We start from the raw sequence: 20,975 nt of genomic DNA, 5'->3' as shown, positions 1-20,975 counted from the left end.
GTTGATTGCTAGAAAGGTTTTAAAAACAGCTGCATGCTCCAGGGACTGGAAAGTTGCAGCAAACTGGTGCATTTCCTGCCTCCTTAGAAATTAAAGGTCAGCCAACAGGCCAGGCAGACTAATCTGCCCAACGTAGCTGGTTTCTCCATATCTAAAAACAGCTGGTGATTTCAGAATGAAAAGCTTTAGGACATCTCTAGATATCTAGGGTTTGGAGACGAGAATATAAAGAGCCTACGTTGCCCAGAAATCAAGCAGGCTGCTCAAAACTCCACCGAAATTGAAAAACACTGGCAAGCTGTTACATGCTTAACCTTGTGGCACAGAAGAAAATGTTTAATAGCTTTCCTTATTCTGCAGGAAAAGATGCAATCACATTCTAGAATAGTGAATGGGTGTTACTTAAGAGTTTTATTATTTTAAATGGTTAAAAAGAAATCCAGGTGGTGGTAACTGCCTCCCTGATGCAAAGAAAACATTCTGCTAGCAGTATTTTCTTTATACTGAATACTACAACATTACCCCTTGTTACACACAAACTGCTTTTCTTATAAAAGTTGAATAACTTGCACCTCAGAAACAAGTAAGAACAAGAGGGAGGAAGTAAAACCCTAATCTTTAATTTCATTTAGGGCTTTTGCCTTTATTCTGACATTATTTGAGAAAAACTATTCTTGTATTGAAGCTGACAAAATACTTTTCAGACCTTGGTTCTTGGCAAAGGCAACTGAGGGGCTTGGGCAATCAGGTGTAACATGGAAAGTTATCAGAAAAGAACAATAGGTTGAGTATTGTCTTTAATGATAGTATTTAGTAAAGAAATTTGCCTTTGTGCTGTTAAGTTGAAAGAAAAACGGCATGTCTTTTCAATGGCCTTTTTGACCAAGGCTAAAATGAAAAAAATACTGACTTCTGTAAATAATCTTCTGTAAATAATAAAGTACTAGTAAATTACAGCAGCATTTCTTTAACATCATGGTTAGAGAAAAAAATCATTGTTAACAGTTGGCATCTACTGTACATGGCTTCCCCTTTCTCCTGAAATCCAGCTAAATTCTCCTCCTGCCACCCAGGGGATTAAAGCCATCACACTACAAAGCAGGGATTACCAAACACGCAGGAACAAACGACCATTCTTAGGATTTCTGTGCTATACACAGAACCCTTACTGAAGCAGAGTATTTGTTTCAAGTGGGAAATGCAGATAATCAACATGAAACTATAAGCTAGATTTTTATTTTTTTTTACACTAACTACTAGGTAGTTTCCCAGTGAACTTTAAAAAGGACAAGATGTCACTGTGTAAAATATTGAGAGATATCTCAAAGATTCAACCTTAAAGGTTAGTTTTCAAATTCCATAAACTTTTTCGTCTTCACAAATATCTAACTTTTGCTATTCTGTACTTAAGAAAGACGAGTGAAAATCCCACTATCCAGTGTGCAATGTATGTGTCAATTCTGCTTTGCTGCTGACAAGCCATTTGCATAAATAAAGTCTCAGGAAGATTTCAGCCTGCTGTCCAAGAGACCCAGAACTTCCCTGGCACACAGCATGTGAAAAATAGCATGGGAGAACTAAATTGTACCTTTGAACTCATAGAAAACTATGATCAAGGATAATCCCTTTTCAGTAATCTTAGAAGACAGATTTTTCCTTCTGCCTTCGCTGCATAGAACATGAAAGCATCAGTGGCTGATCTCCTCATTAGCCTGCATTGCTAGCCCTGAATTGTGTCCAGTATCAAATTATTCTGTAATAGCTCTGAATGTGCAATATATTCCAATAACATGACTTCACTGAGCTAGTCAGTCCTTCGGACATCACTGAGCACTGCTGCTGTTTTCTTACCATCAGCTGGAAGGAATATAATGGACTGTATTTTCCCTTTAGCCTGGAGCTGGCCATTGGCATACAGCAGAGGCTCCCAGGATATACAGGCAGTTGTGCGCTTCTCAAAGGCTTCTGACAGCAAGAATGACATAAGTACTGCAAAACATTTTGCCATTTTCAACACCACTGACAAATTCTAAGCTGTGCTTCTTCCAACATGTAGAGGTAGAAAAATAGTTTTATATAGATATGTATGTTAAAAAATTGCCACAAAATGCCACTGTGCCTATAAGTTTTAACTTCCAAACCACTTTTCTCAGGAAAAAAATAAAGTCAGGCCGAAAATTTATGCATGAGTGGAAAATACCATGGCCAACACTTCAAGCATGATAGTGTTACAGTTTTGGGAAGCTGAAAATTATTTTCAGGATACATTTTCAGGCAGCCTTGGAAGAAAAGCTTCAAGGCCAATTTAACACTCTTTTTCTTCGTTTGTTTTTTGATGTTTTGGTTGGCCAGATCTGAAGTTATTTATACTCATATTTCACTCAGCCTTCTCTCAGCAATACCTCAGTAACATCAGAGATGATTGCCTAAGGAGGGAACCAGGTAAAAATGCCAGAATAATTGCACAGAAAATAATTAAGCTCCACGCTGCAGTCTCATGCTAGGAAGTCACACTTCGCTGGCTAAGTACACAGAATCATTTGGGAATTTTATTTTTATTTATTGTGAGCTTCATTATATCTGAGCAAGATACACTCTCAGGATAGGAAGTGGGTCATACTGGATTTATTGTAGAACAATACATAGACCATCAAAAGAAAGATGTATTGCAGAATTTTTAAGACTTTTTTGTTGTTAATATACTGTTTATAAAGAAAAACTAAGATCAGATGCAATGTGGAATTGATGTTGGAGGGATGAAAAGATTATCATTTCCTTGTCTTGTGAGTTGACCAGGTCTCAGAGGAAGAATGAATTTACCAGACTTCAATAAAGCAGCTAGAGCAGATTACCACACAGAAGAAAGGCCCAGAGTGGAGGCATTTGTGGCGTTACTCTTCTTACAGCCTGAATTTTAAGACTCATTATAGAAAAAGGTCATCCTTTGGTATAACTGAATGTATTTTTTGCTCAGCATAAACCTTTGAAAAGGCTTGATAAAAACAAGAAAAGTGAATGTTGGGGAAATAGTGTCAGGAACCAGTTGTGGGGAGAAAGGAAAATGCTTCTTCAGAAGCCTGCCAAGACAGAAGCATCCTAGGAGAAAGTCAGCTTTAAATAATCCTGCACGGAGTACATGTTTGGGAAACGGTTGTGTAGTCAGATCCTGTCTAGTGACAAAACTGCCTGCAGTGGTTTCTTAGATAACGTATTTCTGCAGACAGCTATCCATGTGGGAACACAGGAACACAATGGTATTTGCTTCTTGCAACTCCGTTAGCCCTCTTCAACTATATTGCAGTTACCATGTCCACGTAAAACAACAAGAAAAAAAAAAAAAAAAAAGTGCTCCAAGTAGGTATCTTTGATGTGGTTAGAAGTCTGAGTTTCTTACATGTATTTTTTTTTTTCTAAACACCCAGCCCTGCCACTAATTAGGCAGGAACAAATGAGCCATTTATATTTTTCCCCCCAAAGATGAATGATGAGCCAAAATCCTTCACTGTGAGCTTCTCCAAGTTTTTGAATCAGAGAGAAGTGGGAATTTTCTCTTAAGCATTAGTGCTTCTGTAAATCTTTGCAGGGCAGATTGCAAGCCAGCTCATTCTACTGAAGGTCAAAAAGTGTGGCACAGAACTGGCAAAACACAAACATCTCTAAATTGTGTTAATTACATGTAATGTAATTTCAGATTCCTTGGGGGAAAAAGAAAAAAAAAAAAGTTGAAAAATGTCCATTCTGTGAAATGTAGTTGTATGTTTCATTGGAACAGATTTCCCCTTAAAAAACAGAGTGAAATGGCAAATACACCACACCAGACTGGCAACCATCCAAGGCTTACTGCCTTTTCTGAGGAGGATTTCATTCCCTGCTCAGAGCCGGACAAAGCTAAGCCTTGGTCTCCAATGTTTCTACTGTCCACTGTATCTACAGATTTTTCTGCTCTAAAATTGTTCATGTCCCATTTTCTATTTGTCCTTTATGCGCTCTGTTGCTTATGTTCAAAACTACTGATAGAAGAACAAAGTCACAGACTGCTTTGTGAGCATAGCTGTGAAGTCCAGCACTGCAAACAGACTATTCCATTGCTCAAACACATTCCAAAACCATATTGACCTTTTGCAGATACAATTAGGTGGATAATTAATTAACAGAATATGATCCAGAAACAAATCTTATAAAGACAGCAGGTTGTGAGGAGGCACCAACATAATAAGCAACCAAAAAAGCAAGAAGCGTCTGTGCCCTGCTGCAGTATAAAGATGATCCCATTCTGTCTCTGTTAAATCATGGAACTTTTTGAGCACAGTAAATTTGGGTTCCTTCACGTTTTCTGAGAAGATGCTCGGTCTGGCAGCAGCCTTCTGTTAAGGTATTTTTTCCATTGTGGCTTCACTGGTGTCTGAGCTCAATGCAGATTGTCCCTTTTGCAGAGTTTCAGGATTTTTCTAATCCTGATGTCCTGTTTACACAAATATAGTTATGCTTGAGACATTTATTCTGCTGTCAAAGTTCTCCCACAAAGGCATTCAAACCTTTTAATCAGACTCTGTGTTTTAAAAGAAAATATTTTCTAAATATTCAGCTTAATGTCTGTATCCTGGGCAAAGTTTGCATCTGGGCCTGGTTTGCACCTCAGACTCTTGGTTCAGTGATCGTGGCTGACTGATGTTCATTTAGCTTCACAGCCCAAACTCAGACCATTCCCCCATCTCCACATTGGCACAGAAGTTCAGTGATTAATGTTCATAAATCAAACGCAGCCAATTATTAATACACTGTAATCCCTGTAATCACTTCCTCTAGCGTTCCTTGTCAAGGCCCTTTAAATCTGTGCTCAGGTCAAGAGACAAGAGCAGAAATTCAAGGAAGTAAGTGCTCTTCATTCTCCTCTTGCTAGCAAAACAGTCACACCCTCACGTACACATAGGTTACACACACATATGCCATTTAATATTAAGAGCTTTCCATTGATCCAAGTCTTGGCAGAAGTGTAGAGAAATGATTCACATGGCTGTATTTTTGTCCTTGCTCAGTGAAATACTAGTCTGCTGGCAACTGTTAGCTCCCAAGAAATGCAACAGGGAAAGAGTAACAAACTGCTCTAAAAAGATGGGGGGGTAAAAATCAGGACCCTTCAGCAGCAGATGCTAGCTTCCTGCATGGCACATCTGTTATTTAAGAAGGCTTAATAATAAAGAATAATGTAACCTCAGCCAAAATGCTGGAGAACAAGTGGAACAGTCTGTCTGCAGGCTCAAGGCTTAAGCCAAATCCTCATGCTGGATATTCTGTGTCTTTCAGATTTTTTTTTATCTTCTGTAATTTTCTCAAGATAGTTCCCTTTGCAGAAACTGAATTTATGGAGTCTGCATAAAGCTTCCAGAAATCAACTTACCTTCAAAACACCCTGGAAAATAAGAGGTTTGCTGTGAAATACTACCTCAGAGCCTCAGGGGGAGTTTCATTGCTCCAGACTTTAGGGATCACTCTGTGTGGATGATATTTTTTGACGTGCTTTTATCAATAGGACAAAGAGATAAAGAGCTTTTACAATATAGTCTGTTACATGCATAATTAACGTTCTTATTTCAGTTTGCATGTTACTGTTGTCCATCCTGAGCTCCTGTACCAAAATACTGCTGCTTTGGCCACAAATTAGATCTCTAAGACATTAATTTTATTTCCCAAGACATATCAAACACCTACTTTATGTTATTGCTTTATTTTCCTTTGAAACATGAACCAGCTGTCTGATCCAATATTTCAAACTCTTAAGTTGTTAACCAGAAGCCACCAAGGTATTGAATGTAAATTACTTCTACTGGAAGGAATCAGGAATGACTGACTGCTGAGCAGCATTTATTTCCTTTCTATGTTAACAACATTTAGGTGTGCTCTCCTTCACTCTGACAACTACTTAACATGATATGGCCAGGCTTATGCAGATCAGAACAGAAGCAATACAGCACTAATTATCAAGTCCTTCTGCCTTAGGTCTATAGCAGCAGAAGCCCTTGGGCTTACTGAAGAAGTTAGCAGAGAGTGACCTTTAACACACCTTTTGCTTGTAGTTTTTCTCTAGTCCATCAGATTATTCAAGAAACAGAATGACAGAGTAATTGAGTAATTCTGAGATAAGACTGAATGTCTTCGGTATGAGGACATTTGCATTCAAACTGTGAATGAATAAAGATTTAGGATTGCAAACACTAAAAAGCCATGAAGAAAACTTTACTGAAAGTGTCATGCTACAACTGGATCAGCACAGGTGCACAGATGCGCCTGGGCATCCATACTGACACACAGATCATTCTGGCTGCACAGAGGCAGGTATTAGGCTGGGATCTTCCTCATTTAAGTTTTCGTATAGTACAAAGCATACCAAAATAAGAAAAATGTCTTGAGGCTTGGATTGCTTATATGGTGAGACTTGAGCTTACCATGCTAATCAACATTGTCTTTTTATGGTGTGTGCACTCCTTATACGCTAAAACTGCATACAGTATGGAGATGCAAATATATCTTGTCTGTCTGTAGTAAGATAACACATCGCAAATGTGCTCACAGCAGGTTTTATTAACTTATCCAGCACGATGAAGCATTTGTTTTTGTTTTCCCTGTACAAGCAAGACATATTAACTTGCATGTCTTCAGCAGTTCAGACTTCCAAGCCAGGAAAACCATAACAACTGCATAAAGCAGAGGGGCATCTTTGTGAAGCATCAAAAGAGTCTGGAACAGTTTGCTTCCAGAGTCAGTAGCTCAGTTTTTTCCCCTCAGAGCATTAATGCCCTGAGCCTTGCTCATAGAATTATGTATTATGAAGAGCTGCAGTCAAAAATGGGAGAAAGAAGCTGTGGAAAACAACATCAATAGAGGAAGACAGCAGGACAGGCACCACTTTGAACTAGTATGTGCTGAGAGGTTTCTGAGCAGAAAATGTTGATTAGGTGATGAAAGAGACATTCTATATTAGAATTTATTTTTCTAAAATTTATAAACCTTTTTCAGATTGAAGTATTTGAAATAAACCATTGGATCCAAATGCATACCTCTAAGTACTGGTATTTTTTTCCATCTTCATCAACCTTCAGAAATGGATCTTATCTCCATCAAACGTAGCAGAGGATAAAGCATTTAAGCACACTTCAAAGTCCAGTGGCTCTGAGCTTTTCTTTTTTTATTATTTTGTACTTGAGTCTCAGATTTTGCCACCATGGAAACACTAACAATTTATACCCAGCAGATCCAACGTCAAGGTGTGACAGTTACATTGGCCTCCCATGTTCGTCACTTGATCCCAGCCTATGTGTGAATGGGAAAGGCAAAAGTTGTGTACAAGGGATGATAGCAAATTGCACTAAAAGAAAAAAGAAAAAAAAAATGAAGAAAGCGGCAAATTACATATGGTTTCACACCGACTGATTTGCAGCCACAGTGTGTAGCACTCTGAAAGCACCAGCTGTTCAGCATGAAACATTTGACACTGCTGAGACATTTGGAAGCCAAACATTTAATGCTGAAAGAGAAATCTAAGGATTTTTCATCCAAGAAAATTTGAAGCATTAGAGGGAAGAAGTATCTGAATTTGATTACGCAAACTGGCAATACTAATATGAAGGCCCTTCAGCCTTCCTATTTGATAATTCTGCAAATCATACAGCCGTACAGAAGACAGTGCTGCTGGAGGTCTACTTTGCACGATAGGCAACTTCAAGATGCAGGAATCAACAGCATGCAGCGTGTTGTCCAACTGTGCCATCTGGCACTAGCTAATGTGTCTATCAGTGACTGCTTTCACACTCCCACCTAAGAAACTTTTCATCATGTTATACTGAATGGTAAGTCCTTCAGCAAATATTTAAATATTAGGTTCAAATAAAATGAAAACCTTCAAAAAAGTGTCCACAGAACAGACAATCAAAGACCATTAAAGAAGCAAATAAACAAGACAAACTGCTGCTGCCTTATCCTTTTCTTCTAGGAATGAATACCAGGCCTAAATCTTTAGTAATTATTTCCACATAGGAGGTCAGCATTGATTTTTCTAAAGCACGCAAAGGGCCAGGAGTGCTTCAGCATCATTTGAGAGAGAAGCTTCAATAAGCAGTGGCAGCTTAAGAACAACATTTATTTCATTTGCAAAAGGAAGAATTTCAAGAACCATAAAGTTTTCAAGTAGTTAGCTCCTATGTTTATTTTATAATACAAAATGACAGCCATTTATAATCTGTATTCCCTTGTTGTTACTAGTAATAAATATGGCCTCACAATCCATTAAAGCTAATGAATATGTCTTGGGTTCTTTAACCATGCAATTATAAATAAATAATACCAGTTTTAACACAGGGTTATACAAGGCAGACTTTGATCTTTTGATATCTATATATTCCCAATTATACAAAGTTTAAAAATAATAAAGGAAGTAAATGCTCTCTGTTTATGTATGAAGTGGGGTTCTCTTCAAATAGCAGATCAATGATTGTCAAGGTTTAGTTAGGAATGCTATTACACCATGACTAATGTTACTGCTCATAGGAAAAATAAGTTTATTTTCCATATGCAAAAACCTATTCAGCTATGACCTTCTGCAAAAGAAGAGAGAATTCCTCTTAATGGCTAAGAGGAGATTAAATACAATTGGGCAGACTGTAACACAGAGTTGGCTGCTTTGTTGCACAAAGAATGTGGTGTAAAACCTCCTTGCAGTGAGAAAGATAAGCTATCAAATTTGAAGGTTGCTCTTAAATGCATCAGTTCTATCTAGAAAGTAGTAGTCCATTTTCATTAATTTATCTGCAAGACATAATATTACTTAAAAACAAACAAACAAAATAAAACAGAACATAAGTTACTATCCAGTGATATTATGCTTTGCAAACAAAACCACAACACGTTCCTTATGGAACTTACGTCATGGGCTTCCGCAGTAACAACAAAAGCAAATTTATGATGAAAGCTGAATGTAAGGAATTTGGTTAATTGTAAGCTGAATATATTTCAAAACTATTTAATTTGCTCTACATTTTGTGTACAGTAACAGAAACTGCTTGTTACACATTTTAACTGAAATGTGTCATACATAATCATTTTTCTGGGGAAAAGCTGTAAGAAAACAAAGCTACTGCTGCTATATGAGAGAATTCAGGAGCAAATCTAACATTGATTGTTAGCAGTACTCATAAACTTTAATTTACTCTTTCCAAGCACATAGTAATAAAATGCTTTACATAATACAACTGCAAAGATATTTTTGAATAAATAAAAGAGAAAGCAAATGGAAGGAAAAAGAGGACAAGCTTATTTAATTTTATTGTATTTTGCAATCAGCTGCACATTAAGCTGTACTGCATCAAAGCAACAGGAACTGAAATTTCTTCAACCAAACGATGGCACCTACAAACTGATCTATATCATTTAGTCTCTTGAGGACTGTCTGATAGAACCTGATGGGCCTTTTCAAGGCAAATATCATGGGGGAAAAAAATACAATCTTTTTCTGAATAATCCCCTCCCTCCCTTTTATTTTCATTTGTTTAATGCTTTCTGTTTATATTTAAGTGCATCTTTGCTTCTTAAACACACCCTCAAGAAAGGAGACCAAAAGTAAGCAACCAAATGAGTCATAGAAATTGGCAGGCTGTGAAATACACACACACTCACAGAGGAAACAACCTACCAGAGGAAACATCGCGTATCTGTGTAACTTGTTAGAGTAAGAAAGGTGGTCAATAGACAAAAGCACTGTGTTAAAAAGAAGAGAGCTTTTTACCTCATGTTTTTAGACAGATAGGTAAATATAATCTTCATTCAAGAAGTAACTCTCTGGAAATAAAGCAAGCAACTAAGCTATGAATTACAGTAAGCTTGTAATTAAAAAGAGCTGGAAATCCTCAACCACTACTCTGTTACTCTGCACCTAGTCATTAATGCAGCCAGTTACATACTGCAGACATTAACATACCCATAAATTGTTTACCTACCTACTGTTTTATAGCAATTCTGTGTTTAAAAGGTGATTCCAATTCAATTGGACTGGAATTACCGTATGTTTTATATGTAGATGCTACAGTAATGGCAGAAGTAACAATAAAATCTGCTCAAAAAGTCATGATAATTTAGAGAATATCTTCTTTAAGAGAATAATTATGTATAATTTTAGTGTTCAAGTAAACCACTCTGGTTCTGTGCGAACATCCCTAAAGAACATGGCAGCTCTTCTGTTACAAGATATCACTGAGGCAGAATAAAGTCTGATGGCCATGCAGGTTCATGCCAAGTTCCTTAATAAACAAATGACGACCCAGAAAAACCTTAGATCTTGGCTCCAGCCTAAGCACAGCATTTTCTACAAAAATAACAGGCCCACTTCGAACGTCAGTGTCAACAGTAATATCATGATAACTCAAGCTTTCAATTTTTACTAAAAGAACAGTGTGCTGTGTACACCAATAAATCCTATATGGACTCATATAGAGTGTCATCACCCTATAACCAATAGGAAAGAATGTAACGTCTTAGAATTTATATGACTACCCACTCCTAAGTTACAACTACTTAATTACTGAAATTTTGCACTCTTCTCTGCAGAACCATTTACCCCTCCCTTTGCTAATGTCTTCAGAGGGGATTCCAGCAGCTGAGATTTCTTTTCTCCTCTACAACTGGGATAATATTTGATGTGTTCTTCGGGTATGCTTGAAAATCCCTTTATATTACTGAAGGACAAAACGTGAGGAAAACGGTATTTTTCTTTCAAATCAGCCCAACATGCTTTTCTTTGAAACCTACTTCAGAACTGAGAAATAATGTGTTTTCTACACTTTTAGCTGAAGGTAAGCCACAAAGCAATACTAGATGACTACAGTTCTATTAAAATAGAGAAGACGGAAAAAAAAAGTTTGTTTTTACTTGCTTTATTCTTGCTTTCCTATCTGCAACGGAATGAAAATATAAACAGCAAGAGGGAGAGAGATTCATTTTATTTTTTTCCTGTTAAAGCTAGCTACTCTTCCTCCCAGCCAGTTCAGCTAGGACTAATTGAGTGTCAAAATATGAAATAACATGGACATTCTACCATATAAAAACCTTAAAAGAGAAGCCTAGAGTCATTTCAGAGTATATTTTCTTATTAGCTGATATTAAAGCTGGATATGTCTTCAAATGTAATTAAAAAAAAACTATAATATGACTGGCACCAAGTTTCCTTCCTGATACATTAGAACAAAAATAAAAATGGAATAGTTTACTGATACATACTGGAAAAGAAAAAAAAAAAAGATATTTTTATTATTATTATAATGCAAATTCATAAGGTACTATTATGTGCTTCCTTAAATACATTAAGGATCCCTGTGTGCAGTCTGCTCATGTTCCTACTACCTTTCCTTGAGTATTTAATAATTTGAAAATAACTGTTGTGCAGTAGTCCCATTCTTGCAGAAGCCTCTCTTAATCTCTCTTCTGTTTACAGGCTAATTACATGTGAACAAACAGTCACAAATATCACATGCTACAATAAGCAGTGAGATGCTGCTCAAGGCCTCAGGTTTCACTTTGTCCCTCTTCTCAGAAATAAGCATGCAGCTCCCCTTTTCCATTTCCTTACATTAACTTCAAATCACCAAACCAGCACCAATTAGTTTTAAAGTCTTACAGTTAGCATATCCCCTCCTGTTCTTAATAATTCAGGGGAAAAAAATATCAACACCTAGTGCTTTATTGTTCCTGGGTGTTCTGATTGCCTCTTGGTTCTTCTACAAATGGCTCAGGTGGCTGTAAAATTGCTGTTTGTTCGCCTTTATCCATTTCACCATTAAAGAGCTCATTAAAATACTCCCTCCATCTTTCTCTAATTGCATTCTTTGTAACTAAGATTTCCATTTTTGTCCTTTATCTGACTCATGTACAGTTCACACCCTTGTCTCAAATGCTGATATCCTGGTAAAATATTCTTTAGTTATCTCATCTCATTACACTTAACTGCACAAAGCCATTTTTGTGGCACGTTGCTAAATCATTTGTATTACCAGGAGATTTATGGAAGTCACAAAATCCTCACCAAATATTAGTATTTAATTGCATTTTTACACTGCCCTCAAAATCAATTTGTTTGTTTGTTTGTCTTCCTTAATCTTTTTATTGTTTTCTCCTGCACTTTTCTTTACTCCAGGCGTTTCCCAACTGGTACAAAATTGTGGAATGATGATCAGGCCTGTTCCCCTGTCTCCTTGGTATTCAGGTCTGTATTCCATGTTTCTCAAAGGTGAGTGTTATACTAAGAACTACTCTCTACATTAAAACATCTCAGTCATTACTTTTGCATGACAGCAAGATACATCCAAAGCACCTACCTTTAGCAGATTTCTTCACCCATGGCTCTGAAGCAATCAGTTACTAATAACTTCCACTTGAAATATGCTCCAGGGTTACAGATTTGTTAACTTCAAGAACTTCATTTTTTAACCATCTTTTATAGCACAAGGAATTCCAGATATATGTGTACGTGCATCATAATTACTTAAAAGTAGCAGTATATAAAGTTTACTGAGATTTTGCAGTTCACTTTCACATATATTGTGGTAACCCCATGGATAACATCTCAGTTTTATGACTAAAACTGGAAGAAGAACTGCTCAAGGAAAAGTTTTACATTTCTTCACCACATTTATGAAGTAGCAGGTATTTCTAGATGCAGATACAAGCTATCCATTTCTTTTCCAGTGTTTGTGCATTGCTTTTCTCACACTATTTTACATATTTTTTTCCCTTGGGTGCGGTGACATTGGTAAATCGTTTGTACTGGAAAAGCCCAGCAGCTCTGTCGGTGTTTATTGGTGTCCAAAATTCCTCATAACAAAAGCTATGGTTTAAGTCCCATTTTGAATTGCAAAACATGATGCATTTAATTACAAAACATATTGTAAATTAGGCAAAGCGACTTGATCCTTCATATTAAGTTCCTGAGGAGCTTAGTTGTTACTGCTTTTTTTGCTTGTTTGTTTTGTAATTTGTGTTGTTGTTATTGTTACTGTGTTTCTTTGGTTGTTTGGGTTTTGTTTGTTTTTCACAGAATCACAGAGTGGTTGAGGCTGGAAGGGACCTCCAGAGATCATTTAGTCCAACCCTGCTGCTCAAGCAGGGTCACCTTGGCCACTGTTATAAATGAGGTCTCAACTCAATCTGAATTTTGTAATATTTATAAAACAAATATTTCTAAAAGGTATAAAAGGCAAGTAAACAGTGCTGGGTGTGCAGGGAGTCAACGCTCCACCAACACGCACACACAAACATCAAACATTCTAAATATACAGAACATTGCTTGACATACTAAACCCGAGTATGCCTATACATACGTACAATCTGGAAAGGTAACAAACAATCCTGTAAGTTCCATGACTTAACAGTCTCCATTTTCCATTCCTTTTGAACAACGTGTCTCGCTTTAAGTTGTCAAGCAACTCGGTCTTCAGGCCTTATGTATCCCATTCTTCCTGGATCAAAGAAAAGCACATCCATCTCCTTTTCAAGGCCTGGGTCAAAAGGCACGTTCAGGTCATCAGGGGGCGTAACAGCAAAAGCCTTCGATGGCTCTGGCAGCAGAGGGGCCGATGACGATGGCGTAGCAGTTGGATCAGTAAAGGAGCCCGCAGCTCCCTCACTGTCTGGCAAACCACATGTTTGTGATTGTGGCTCCACAGGGCTCTTTAAGGCCTCAGAGATTTCTCGCCAGGTGCCAAGCAATCCCACTGCAACCTTGTCGTTTTTAGTTGCAGAGTCCCACACCTTGACCTCAGTTTGGTCCCATATTTCAGGCTCATAAACTGTCTGATTGTTAAGAAGGAGAATAAGCTGTAAGGTTACCAGGACAGTCTTTGTTCCTAAGGACGTATGATTCCCCATAATGCGCAGCTGCTTACCAGTGAGGGGCAGTTGTGTGCTGGGTCCACTTTTCTCAGCTCGAGCTTTTCTCCAGCTCCAGTGCGCTTATTCCCAGCAACTTTCTGTACGAGCTTCTCTGAGCGGTTTGCTGAGTTTGGTGAACCTATCTTCATGAGGCAAAGTGCCTGCTCCCGTCCTGGTCTCCATTCTGCCAGCCTGTTCCTCTTCACTTCATTTTCCTGCTTCTTTATTGATGATTTAACTTCATCGTGTTGCCTTTTTTTTTTCTTCTTTTATCTTGAGGGCAGTTTCCCCTCTTATACCCTTCTCTCCACAGCAGTTCTTTTCAAAACAACTTTTCATTGGTCAAGCAACTTTGAATGTAACAACAACAGCAAACACCCAGAAACATCCACGCCTTAACGGCTGGAGAACAAGAGAACCAGCTGGAGAACAAGAAACCCCAGGCTGCATGGAGTCTCCTGAACCACCCTTCTTTGTTCCCTCTAAACTCTTTTATATTCCTGATGGCCTCGTCATTAAGAGTCTAATGTTATCTCAACCCCGGGGCTTTCCAACCCCCATGGCCACATTCCCAAATCTCCCCCTTCTTTATTAATATCAACCATTTTCTTGACACGAATGACCACTCCATATATAACAGCCACGTTACACAGGTTTTTACCAAAAACAGGAAAATAATATCACACTGAGGGAAACATCATTAGAAATTTTGACCCAGACTATATATATATTTTAGCAAATATTGTGTTTTATCAACTACAAGACAAATCTTCCCCAGCCACCAGCCCCTCCCCCACGGCTCCCAGGCCCCTTTTCCCTTGAGCCTCCCATCCCCCGGGGTTCCGCACTTTCGTCACACCCCCGCGTCACTGCGGCCACCACGCCACCGGCTGTTGTCGCCTCAGAGCGTTCCGCCCGCCCCACCCCGCCGCCGCCGGTAGCACGGAGCTTCACCGCGCCTCGGGGGCTGCGGGTTCCCCGTCCCGAGAGCTGAGGCGAATCTGCCGAGCTCCGGCAGCCGGGCCGCCCTCTGCTCGGCCAGCGGAAGAGGAAGCGTCGCCATTTTGTTTCGGGTGATGGCGACCGTGGTGCTGTGGAGCTGGAGAGTTTAGCGCGGGCCCGGCCTCCTGGGGGACTCGCTTCTCGGACAGTCGCTGTTGCTGCGAGTTTCCTCCTCCCCGCTGCGTCCCCCGGTGATGTACGGAGGGGTCGGGGGCTCTCGCCGGAGCGCAGAAGAGGCAGGCCCGCCGCCCCTCATGTTGTTGTCAGGCGGGGCAGCGGTCCCCGGGCCCCCCGGAGGAGGTGGAGGAGGAGGAGGTGGAGGTGGGAATAGCCGTGTGGAGCTGCTGGTGTTCGGCTATGCCTGCAAGCTGTTTCGAGATGATGAGAAGGCTCAGTACCAGGAGCAGGGGCGACACCTTATTCCTTGGATGGGAGACCCCAAGATCATGATCGATAGGTCGGTGTACCACAACCCCCAGACTCTGCTGCGAGATCTCCTGTTATAGCCTCTTTCTGTTCCTCCCCTTGTGCTGTGGGCAAGCGAGGGCGGGGGATGAGCAATGGAGGGCTCGCTCTGGCCGATCGATGTGTGGGGATCTTCACTGGCAGGCTTGGAGGGCTGCTCCTCCTGCTAGGGTGCTTTGAGTGCTGCTGTTGTAAGGCTGACATCCTCCAGGCAACGGGAACTTGGGGTTCCCCTCTCTGGCAGCGTGGGGAGGTACCCCTCCCTCGGGCATCCAGTGTGCATTGTGTCTTCCTCTTCCACTTGCTAGGATAGGGTTTGTGGAGTGGAGAACGTGAAGGTTTTGCGCCTTTTCAGTGCAAACCCCTACTATTGTCTATCCTCACATGGAAACCAAGGAAGCCTTATTGCATTGGAATGCTGATAGGTAGCTTTCTGCATTCTCTAAGCAACTAGAGCGTAGGGCAGGGAGCGAAAAGGCATTTACCCATTTATCCTTAGGGAAAGTGGGGCTTCCATACTTATCCTGTGTAGTCTGACTGCAAGTTGTTGACGTGATACCCAAAGAGCAATTCATGGTCTAATTACATTTTCCTCGTGCCATGCGTTAATCTATGTTAGTGGCAGAGTGGGTCTCATTAGGGGTGTTTGCTCCTCACATTTAATGGCAGAGGTGGCTTTTTAGGTTGTTTTGCAGTACATACAGGTTTATGGCCAGAAAGTATAACAGAATTTAGTGGTTTGGTTTTTCTTCTGGTCTCTTAAGAAGTCTCACTGGTTCAGGATGGGGTTTAGAAATAATTTATTCAGAATGAATCTTTTGAATATACATCTGGAGAAAGAAAATCAGAAGTCAGGTTGGGTATATGTCAGTGGAGCAATGAAAGTACTATTTAAGAGGAGTTGTGGCTGATCCTGAAAAATTCAGTGGAAAGATGGAAGGGTTTTGGGTTGAAAAGGATCACATGACATACTATACATATTTGTTCCCCCAATTTCATCATTGGTGTGATGCTAAGCATGATTTTTCTTGTTCCGATTCAACAACAAAAAAAAAAAAGCTTGAAAAAAAATCCATAAGAATGCAGGGAAAGGAGATGTTCTTGCACTATTTTGGATTCTTACAGTTTAATTAGTTAAATTGCAATAAATACAAAAACATGAGTAAAAAATAAGTTATTTTATATTTTACTTACATGAGAAGTGTTATAATGCACACTTCTAAGGGCAGCTCACTTGTATGGCGTATTTCATTAGGAGGTAGAGGCCATTTTTGTGGTTCTGTACAGCAGTAACCCAGTTTATTGTAATTACAGAAATTGTTGGGAGCAAAAATGAAGTATGTGCATGCACATCCATACATACAATACTAAAAAGTTCAAATAACATACATTTGTAAGTTAAGGAAGCTTGCATTTACTAATCTTATAAACTCCTTTGGAAGCTTAGATTCTTTTTATCTCCAGCAGCAGTCTTCATTTTCACCATTTTGAGAAAAGCACATTGCTATGAGAAGACATGGGTTGAAGTTTGCCTGTGGACAGAGCTTGATTAACCAGACCTACGTGTTTCATTAACTTTGCTATTAGAATATTTACTTTCTTTGTTTTTGGTCTAGCAAGTTGGCACAAGTCAAGAGTTGTGTGTGGGAAGACACCTCAGCGGAGTGGAGTTTACTGTCACTTTTCAATCAGTTTCTTTTACTGATGCATAAACATTATCCTGATGCAACGCTTTTCTTGCAAATAAAATTTTCTGCTTAGTAGAAAGGAAGTGTACGTCATTGATCTTAGCCGTTTTTACGGTGAACCTCCTTGAATTGCATGTATATGTTACTGTTCCTATGTATGTGTGTCTCTCTATCACATAACCCAGAACTTATTTCCTCAGCCAAATGGCTAGGGGCCGAGCCTAGCCATGATTTTACCTCCAATGGACGCAAGTTTCTATGGTGAAGATATCTCCTGAGAGTTCGGGACTAGCAGAAAGAAGCGAGGAAATTTCGACCGTTTGGTTCTTACGGATAGGTATTTATGTATTCGGGTTTGTGTGAATGTAAGCTATTTGACTTTCCAGAAAAACATATTTTGCAAGTGACATTGATTGGTTGGTTGAACCACGTACGGTAAGAGCTGTTAAGGAAATGGATCCCACTTAAACTATTAAAGGATACCTTTGCCTTTAATTGTAATAATTTATTAGTTTCTTTGAGAGGAATCTAGCCTATTAAACAAATTTTCAGTAGTTGGTGACAAATGATTAGCAAAATTAAACGTAACTTCTAAAAGGAAATATGCTTTAACGTATAAGTATTTTTTTTTCATTTTTAATGGGTAAGTATTTAAGTAGTCGCATAAACTCAAGCCCTAAGTTTTTTTCATTGACCAGCTTTTTCATCTTGCAGGTATGATGGGCGTGGTCACCTGCATGACCTTTCTGAATATGATGCTGAATATTCCACGTGGAACAGAGATTATCAGTTGTCTGAAGAGGAAGCTAGAATAGAAGCCCTCTGTGATGAAGAGAGGTATTTAGCCTTGCATACGGACTTGCTTGAGGAGGAGGCGAGGCAAGGTATTGCTCAAGGAAACTTCCTGAGTTAGCATGTTTAAATAAATAATTTTGAAATTAATTAAATTTACTCCTACTTATTTTATACTCTCTTTTTTTTCTGATGTTATCTTGACAGTATCCAGTGGATTCGAAAAGCGGGAGTCTTTGCGTATGTGAGAGGACCACAGGATAGTTTAAATATAGATCCACACAGAAACTGCCCTGATTCTGAGGGCAGACTGGGATTTCAGACACCCACCCTACCCCCAAAAAAAACAACAGAATAAACACACCCTGCTTCTTTTTCAGTGTTGTATAACTGAAAGTCAGTGTTCTTCTGTGAATAATCATGTTAGAATGTCTTAACCCTCAGCCTTTATCTCTTTAGGGAGACATAAATGGTCAGCATATTTACATGCTGTCTTTTTCTATTCAGTTTTAAATGAAAGTTAAAACAGGTGAAAACGTCTCATCTAAAAACTTAAGTAAGAATCATTATTTTTTTTCTTTTTTTAAAAAGCATTAGCTTTAATATATCTTGTATTAATTGATAATTGTATTTTTGTTCAAGAGGAGGAATATAAAAGACTGAGTGAAGCTTTGGCAGAAGATGGTACCTATAATGCAGTGGGATTCCGTTATGGCAGTGATTATTATGACCCTTCAGAACCCACTGAGGAGGAGGAACATCAGCCCACAAAACAAAGAGGTAAGGAGTTAAAAACAGTGAGGGTTAATTAAGAGGAAGCACCTCTGTCTCCCATGTAGTTCAAGATTGAAAATCTTTGACGTTTTTACACACATTTTAATGCAATAGTATTTCAGTTTAAGTAGAGGTTACATTTTTATGGAAGTTTGTTACTAAGTTTTTGTGAAAACTTCCTCTTGACATGTTGAAATATTTTCCTGATAAACCATAGTCAATACTGCAGTAATCAGGATCAGAAGTTTAATTCTGCTGTCCTGCAGGTTCTTAATCATAAAAACTCTTGTATTTCATCACATGACAATATTTTAGCGCTATGTTTCTTGGTCAAGAAGGAAAAGATAACTAGAAACAAACAAAACAATAATTAACCGTAGTAGAATTTTTAGATTTAGATTTCGCCACCTTAGTAATTACAAACAAGACCGTTCTCAGTGTAGTATGCTTTTCTTTGTGATCTTAAATGCACAGTTCAGGTTCTCACGCTCCCATCTTTAATTATGATAACTGTATTTTTAATGGGAAGTCTTAAGGAAGCTTTCAAGTGTTATTGAACTATGTCTTAGTTATGTTAGGATTGTTTAATTAAGTATTAAACTACATATTATTTAAATACACTTACTACTACTTATTTAACTACTAGGGTTATTTAACAACATATTGCTGGGTTACTGTGATATGAGATACGCTTAACTTACCTAGGTGTAAAGATAAATACTTTTAGGTAAGGGTTGTTTTTTTTTTTAATAATTTTTTGTTAACATTTGAAAGTTAGTCGTGTTTTGTGCTCTGGTGTTTTAACCTTGCCATTTATTGTAGAAGCAGCACAGACAGAGAACGTAGAAGAAAATGAAGAACCTTTTGTTGCCCCTCCGGGATTGAATGTACCTTCTGATGTGGAACTGGTATGTGTGTACATTTTACGCAGCCTACATTTCTGTCAATTTTCAAGACATTATAGTGTTATACTGATTTTTCTCCATTAACTTCAGTTTGGTAGACTTTAACTTATTCTCAAATAGCAGCTTAATTCCAAATGTACAGCCTTGAATTTTTGAGTTCTTTTAACTCTGTTGAATCTTCCTATTCACACTGAAATTACTACTGTGTTTATGCTAAGTGCATTTAGTATCATTTGTGATATTTTAGAGAATGTGGAGAAAATAAAAAGTGGAAAGGACTGTTAAACCAGAAGAACGCTTCTGTTGACTTTTTGAGATTTGTTTTAATTTGGGCCAATCTGAACTGGGTAGGAAGTGACCAATGTAAAGGAGGTAACTAATGGAAAGGCTACATTTAAGGCTAGCCTATTCCAGGAGGAAAGTAATAATTTATTTCTAGAAAATTCTGAAATAACTTGAAAGTATTAGCATTATAGAAGCTCTTTCCTTGATGTGATCTTCTGAGAGTGTGCTACATTGCAAGCTGTAAGCTTAACAACAACTTGCATGTTTTCCCTAAAGGGAGTTGAACAGTGTCTTCCGTCAAGATCCTTGACAGAAGTGAAGTAATGTTGGTGTTTCAGTACAGCTGTAAACATGATGAATTTAAATTTATTTCAAGTTTCAGAAGAGATGCTGAGAAGGGCAGTAATAATCTGTTTTCTACACCATGTTTGTGGAAATGCTAATTTACCTTTGGGCTGCCTTCTCAACTTGATAATCTTAGCTAGTAAAGATTCAAAGCAATTTGTTAGAGTGACTATTCATTCACACAGTGTTTGTGTACGACTGTTCTTCTACTTCATTAGCCATTAATTGAAAATTTTTATCCTGTTCTGTTTTTTTAACGTATCTATTGTGTTACTTCATTTACTTTTCTATACACTCATACAATATGTTTCAGTAGTAAAGTGCTTACAAACCCACTACTGAATTCAGATATTTACATTGTTGCCTTTATATTGACAGTTATACTTTATTCTTAGAATAGGAACGTCAATTTCACAGTCAGAAATTGCTTATTTACAATTGTATGTTGTTTGCAAAAAGTGAAAGAAATTTTGCTGTTTTAGAAAGCTGTTTTGCTGAGTTTTGTTCTGAAATTTAAGATGCATTTTTACATGTAGTTGCAGAATGCAGTGTGGGGCTTACTGAAGTGATTTCTAATTATAAGTCAGCTATTGAACTCCAATAGCTTCAAACAAACAAAAAGTGAATGGGGATATTTTTAGTTTGGGTTTTAAAACAAACAAACAAAGCCAAAAATGTCTAGACAGCAGCTCTGAAAGGAACATATATTTAACCCTGGATTGGAAATTGTGAAAATGTTTTTTGTAAGCCGTGATGTTGTTGTTCCAACCTAGTAATTCAGATTTCCTGTCGAAAGTGCATATTCTGTTGG

The 20,975-nt window shown here is 38.4% G+C and overlaps 1 protein-coding gene across 7 annotated transcripts in view; it reads left to right on the top strand.

The window, feature by feature from the left end:
* Window positions 1-14,950: 14,950 nt before the first annotated feature.
* Window positions 14,951-20,975, top strand: part of SFSWAP (splicing factor SWAP) — a 48,809-nt gene continuing 42,784 nt past the window's right edge. For 3 of the 7 annotated variants that reach the window (XM_068654458.1, XM_068654457.1, XM_068654463.1), the window contains exons 1-4: window positions 14,951-15,367; window positions 17,778-17,947; window positions 18,498-18,635; window positions 19,452-19,537. In XM_068654458.1, coding sequence (XP_068510559.1) covers window positions 15,105-15,367; window positions 17,778-17,947; window positions 18,498-18,635; window positions 19,452-19,537 — 657 coding nt within the window. In that variant the 5' untranslated portion in view covers window positions 14,951-15,104. Of the gene's footprint in view, window positions 17,948-18,062; window positions 18,412-18,497; window positions 18,636-19,451; window positions 19,538-20,975 lie in introns of those variants that run through there. The other 4 variants (XM_068654459.1, XM_068654462.1, XM_068654461.1 and 1 more) reach the window with 4 other exon arrangements.

Source organism: Anas acuta, chromosome 17 (genome assembly GCF_963932015.1).
Source record: "Anas acuta chromosome 17, bAnaAcu1.1, whole genome shotgun sequence".
Lineage (NCBI taxonomy): Eukaryota > Metazoa > Chordata > Aves > Anseriformes > Anatidae > Anas > Anas acuta.
Note: the sequence above shows the minus strand (reverse complement) of the source record. Positions and strands in the feature narration are given on the sequence as shown.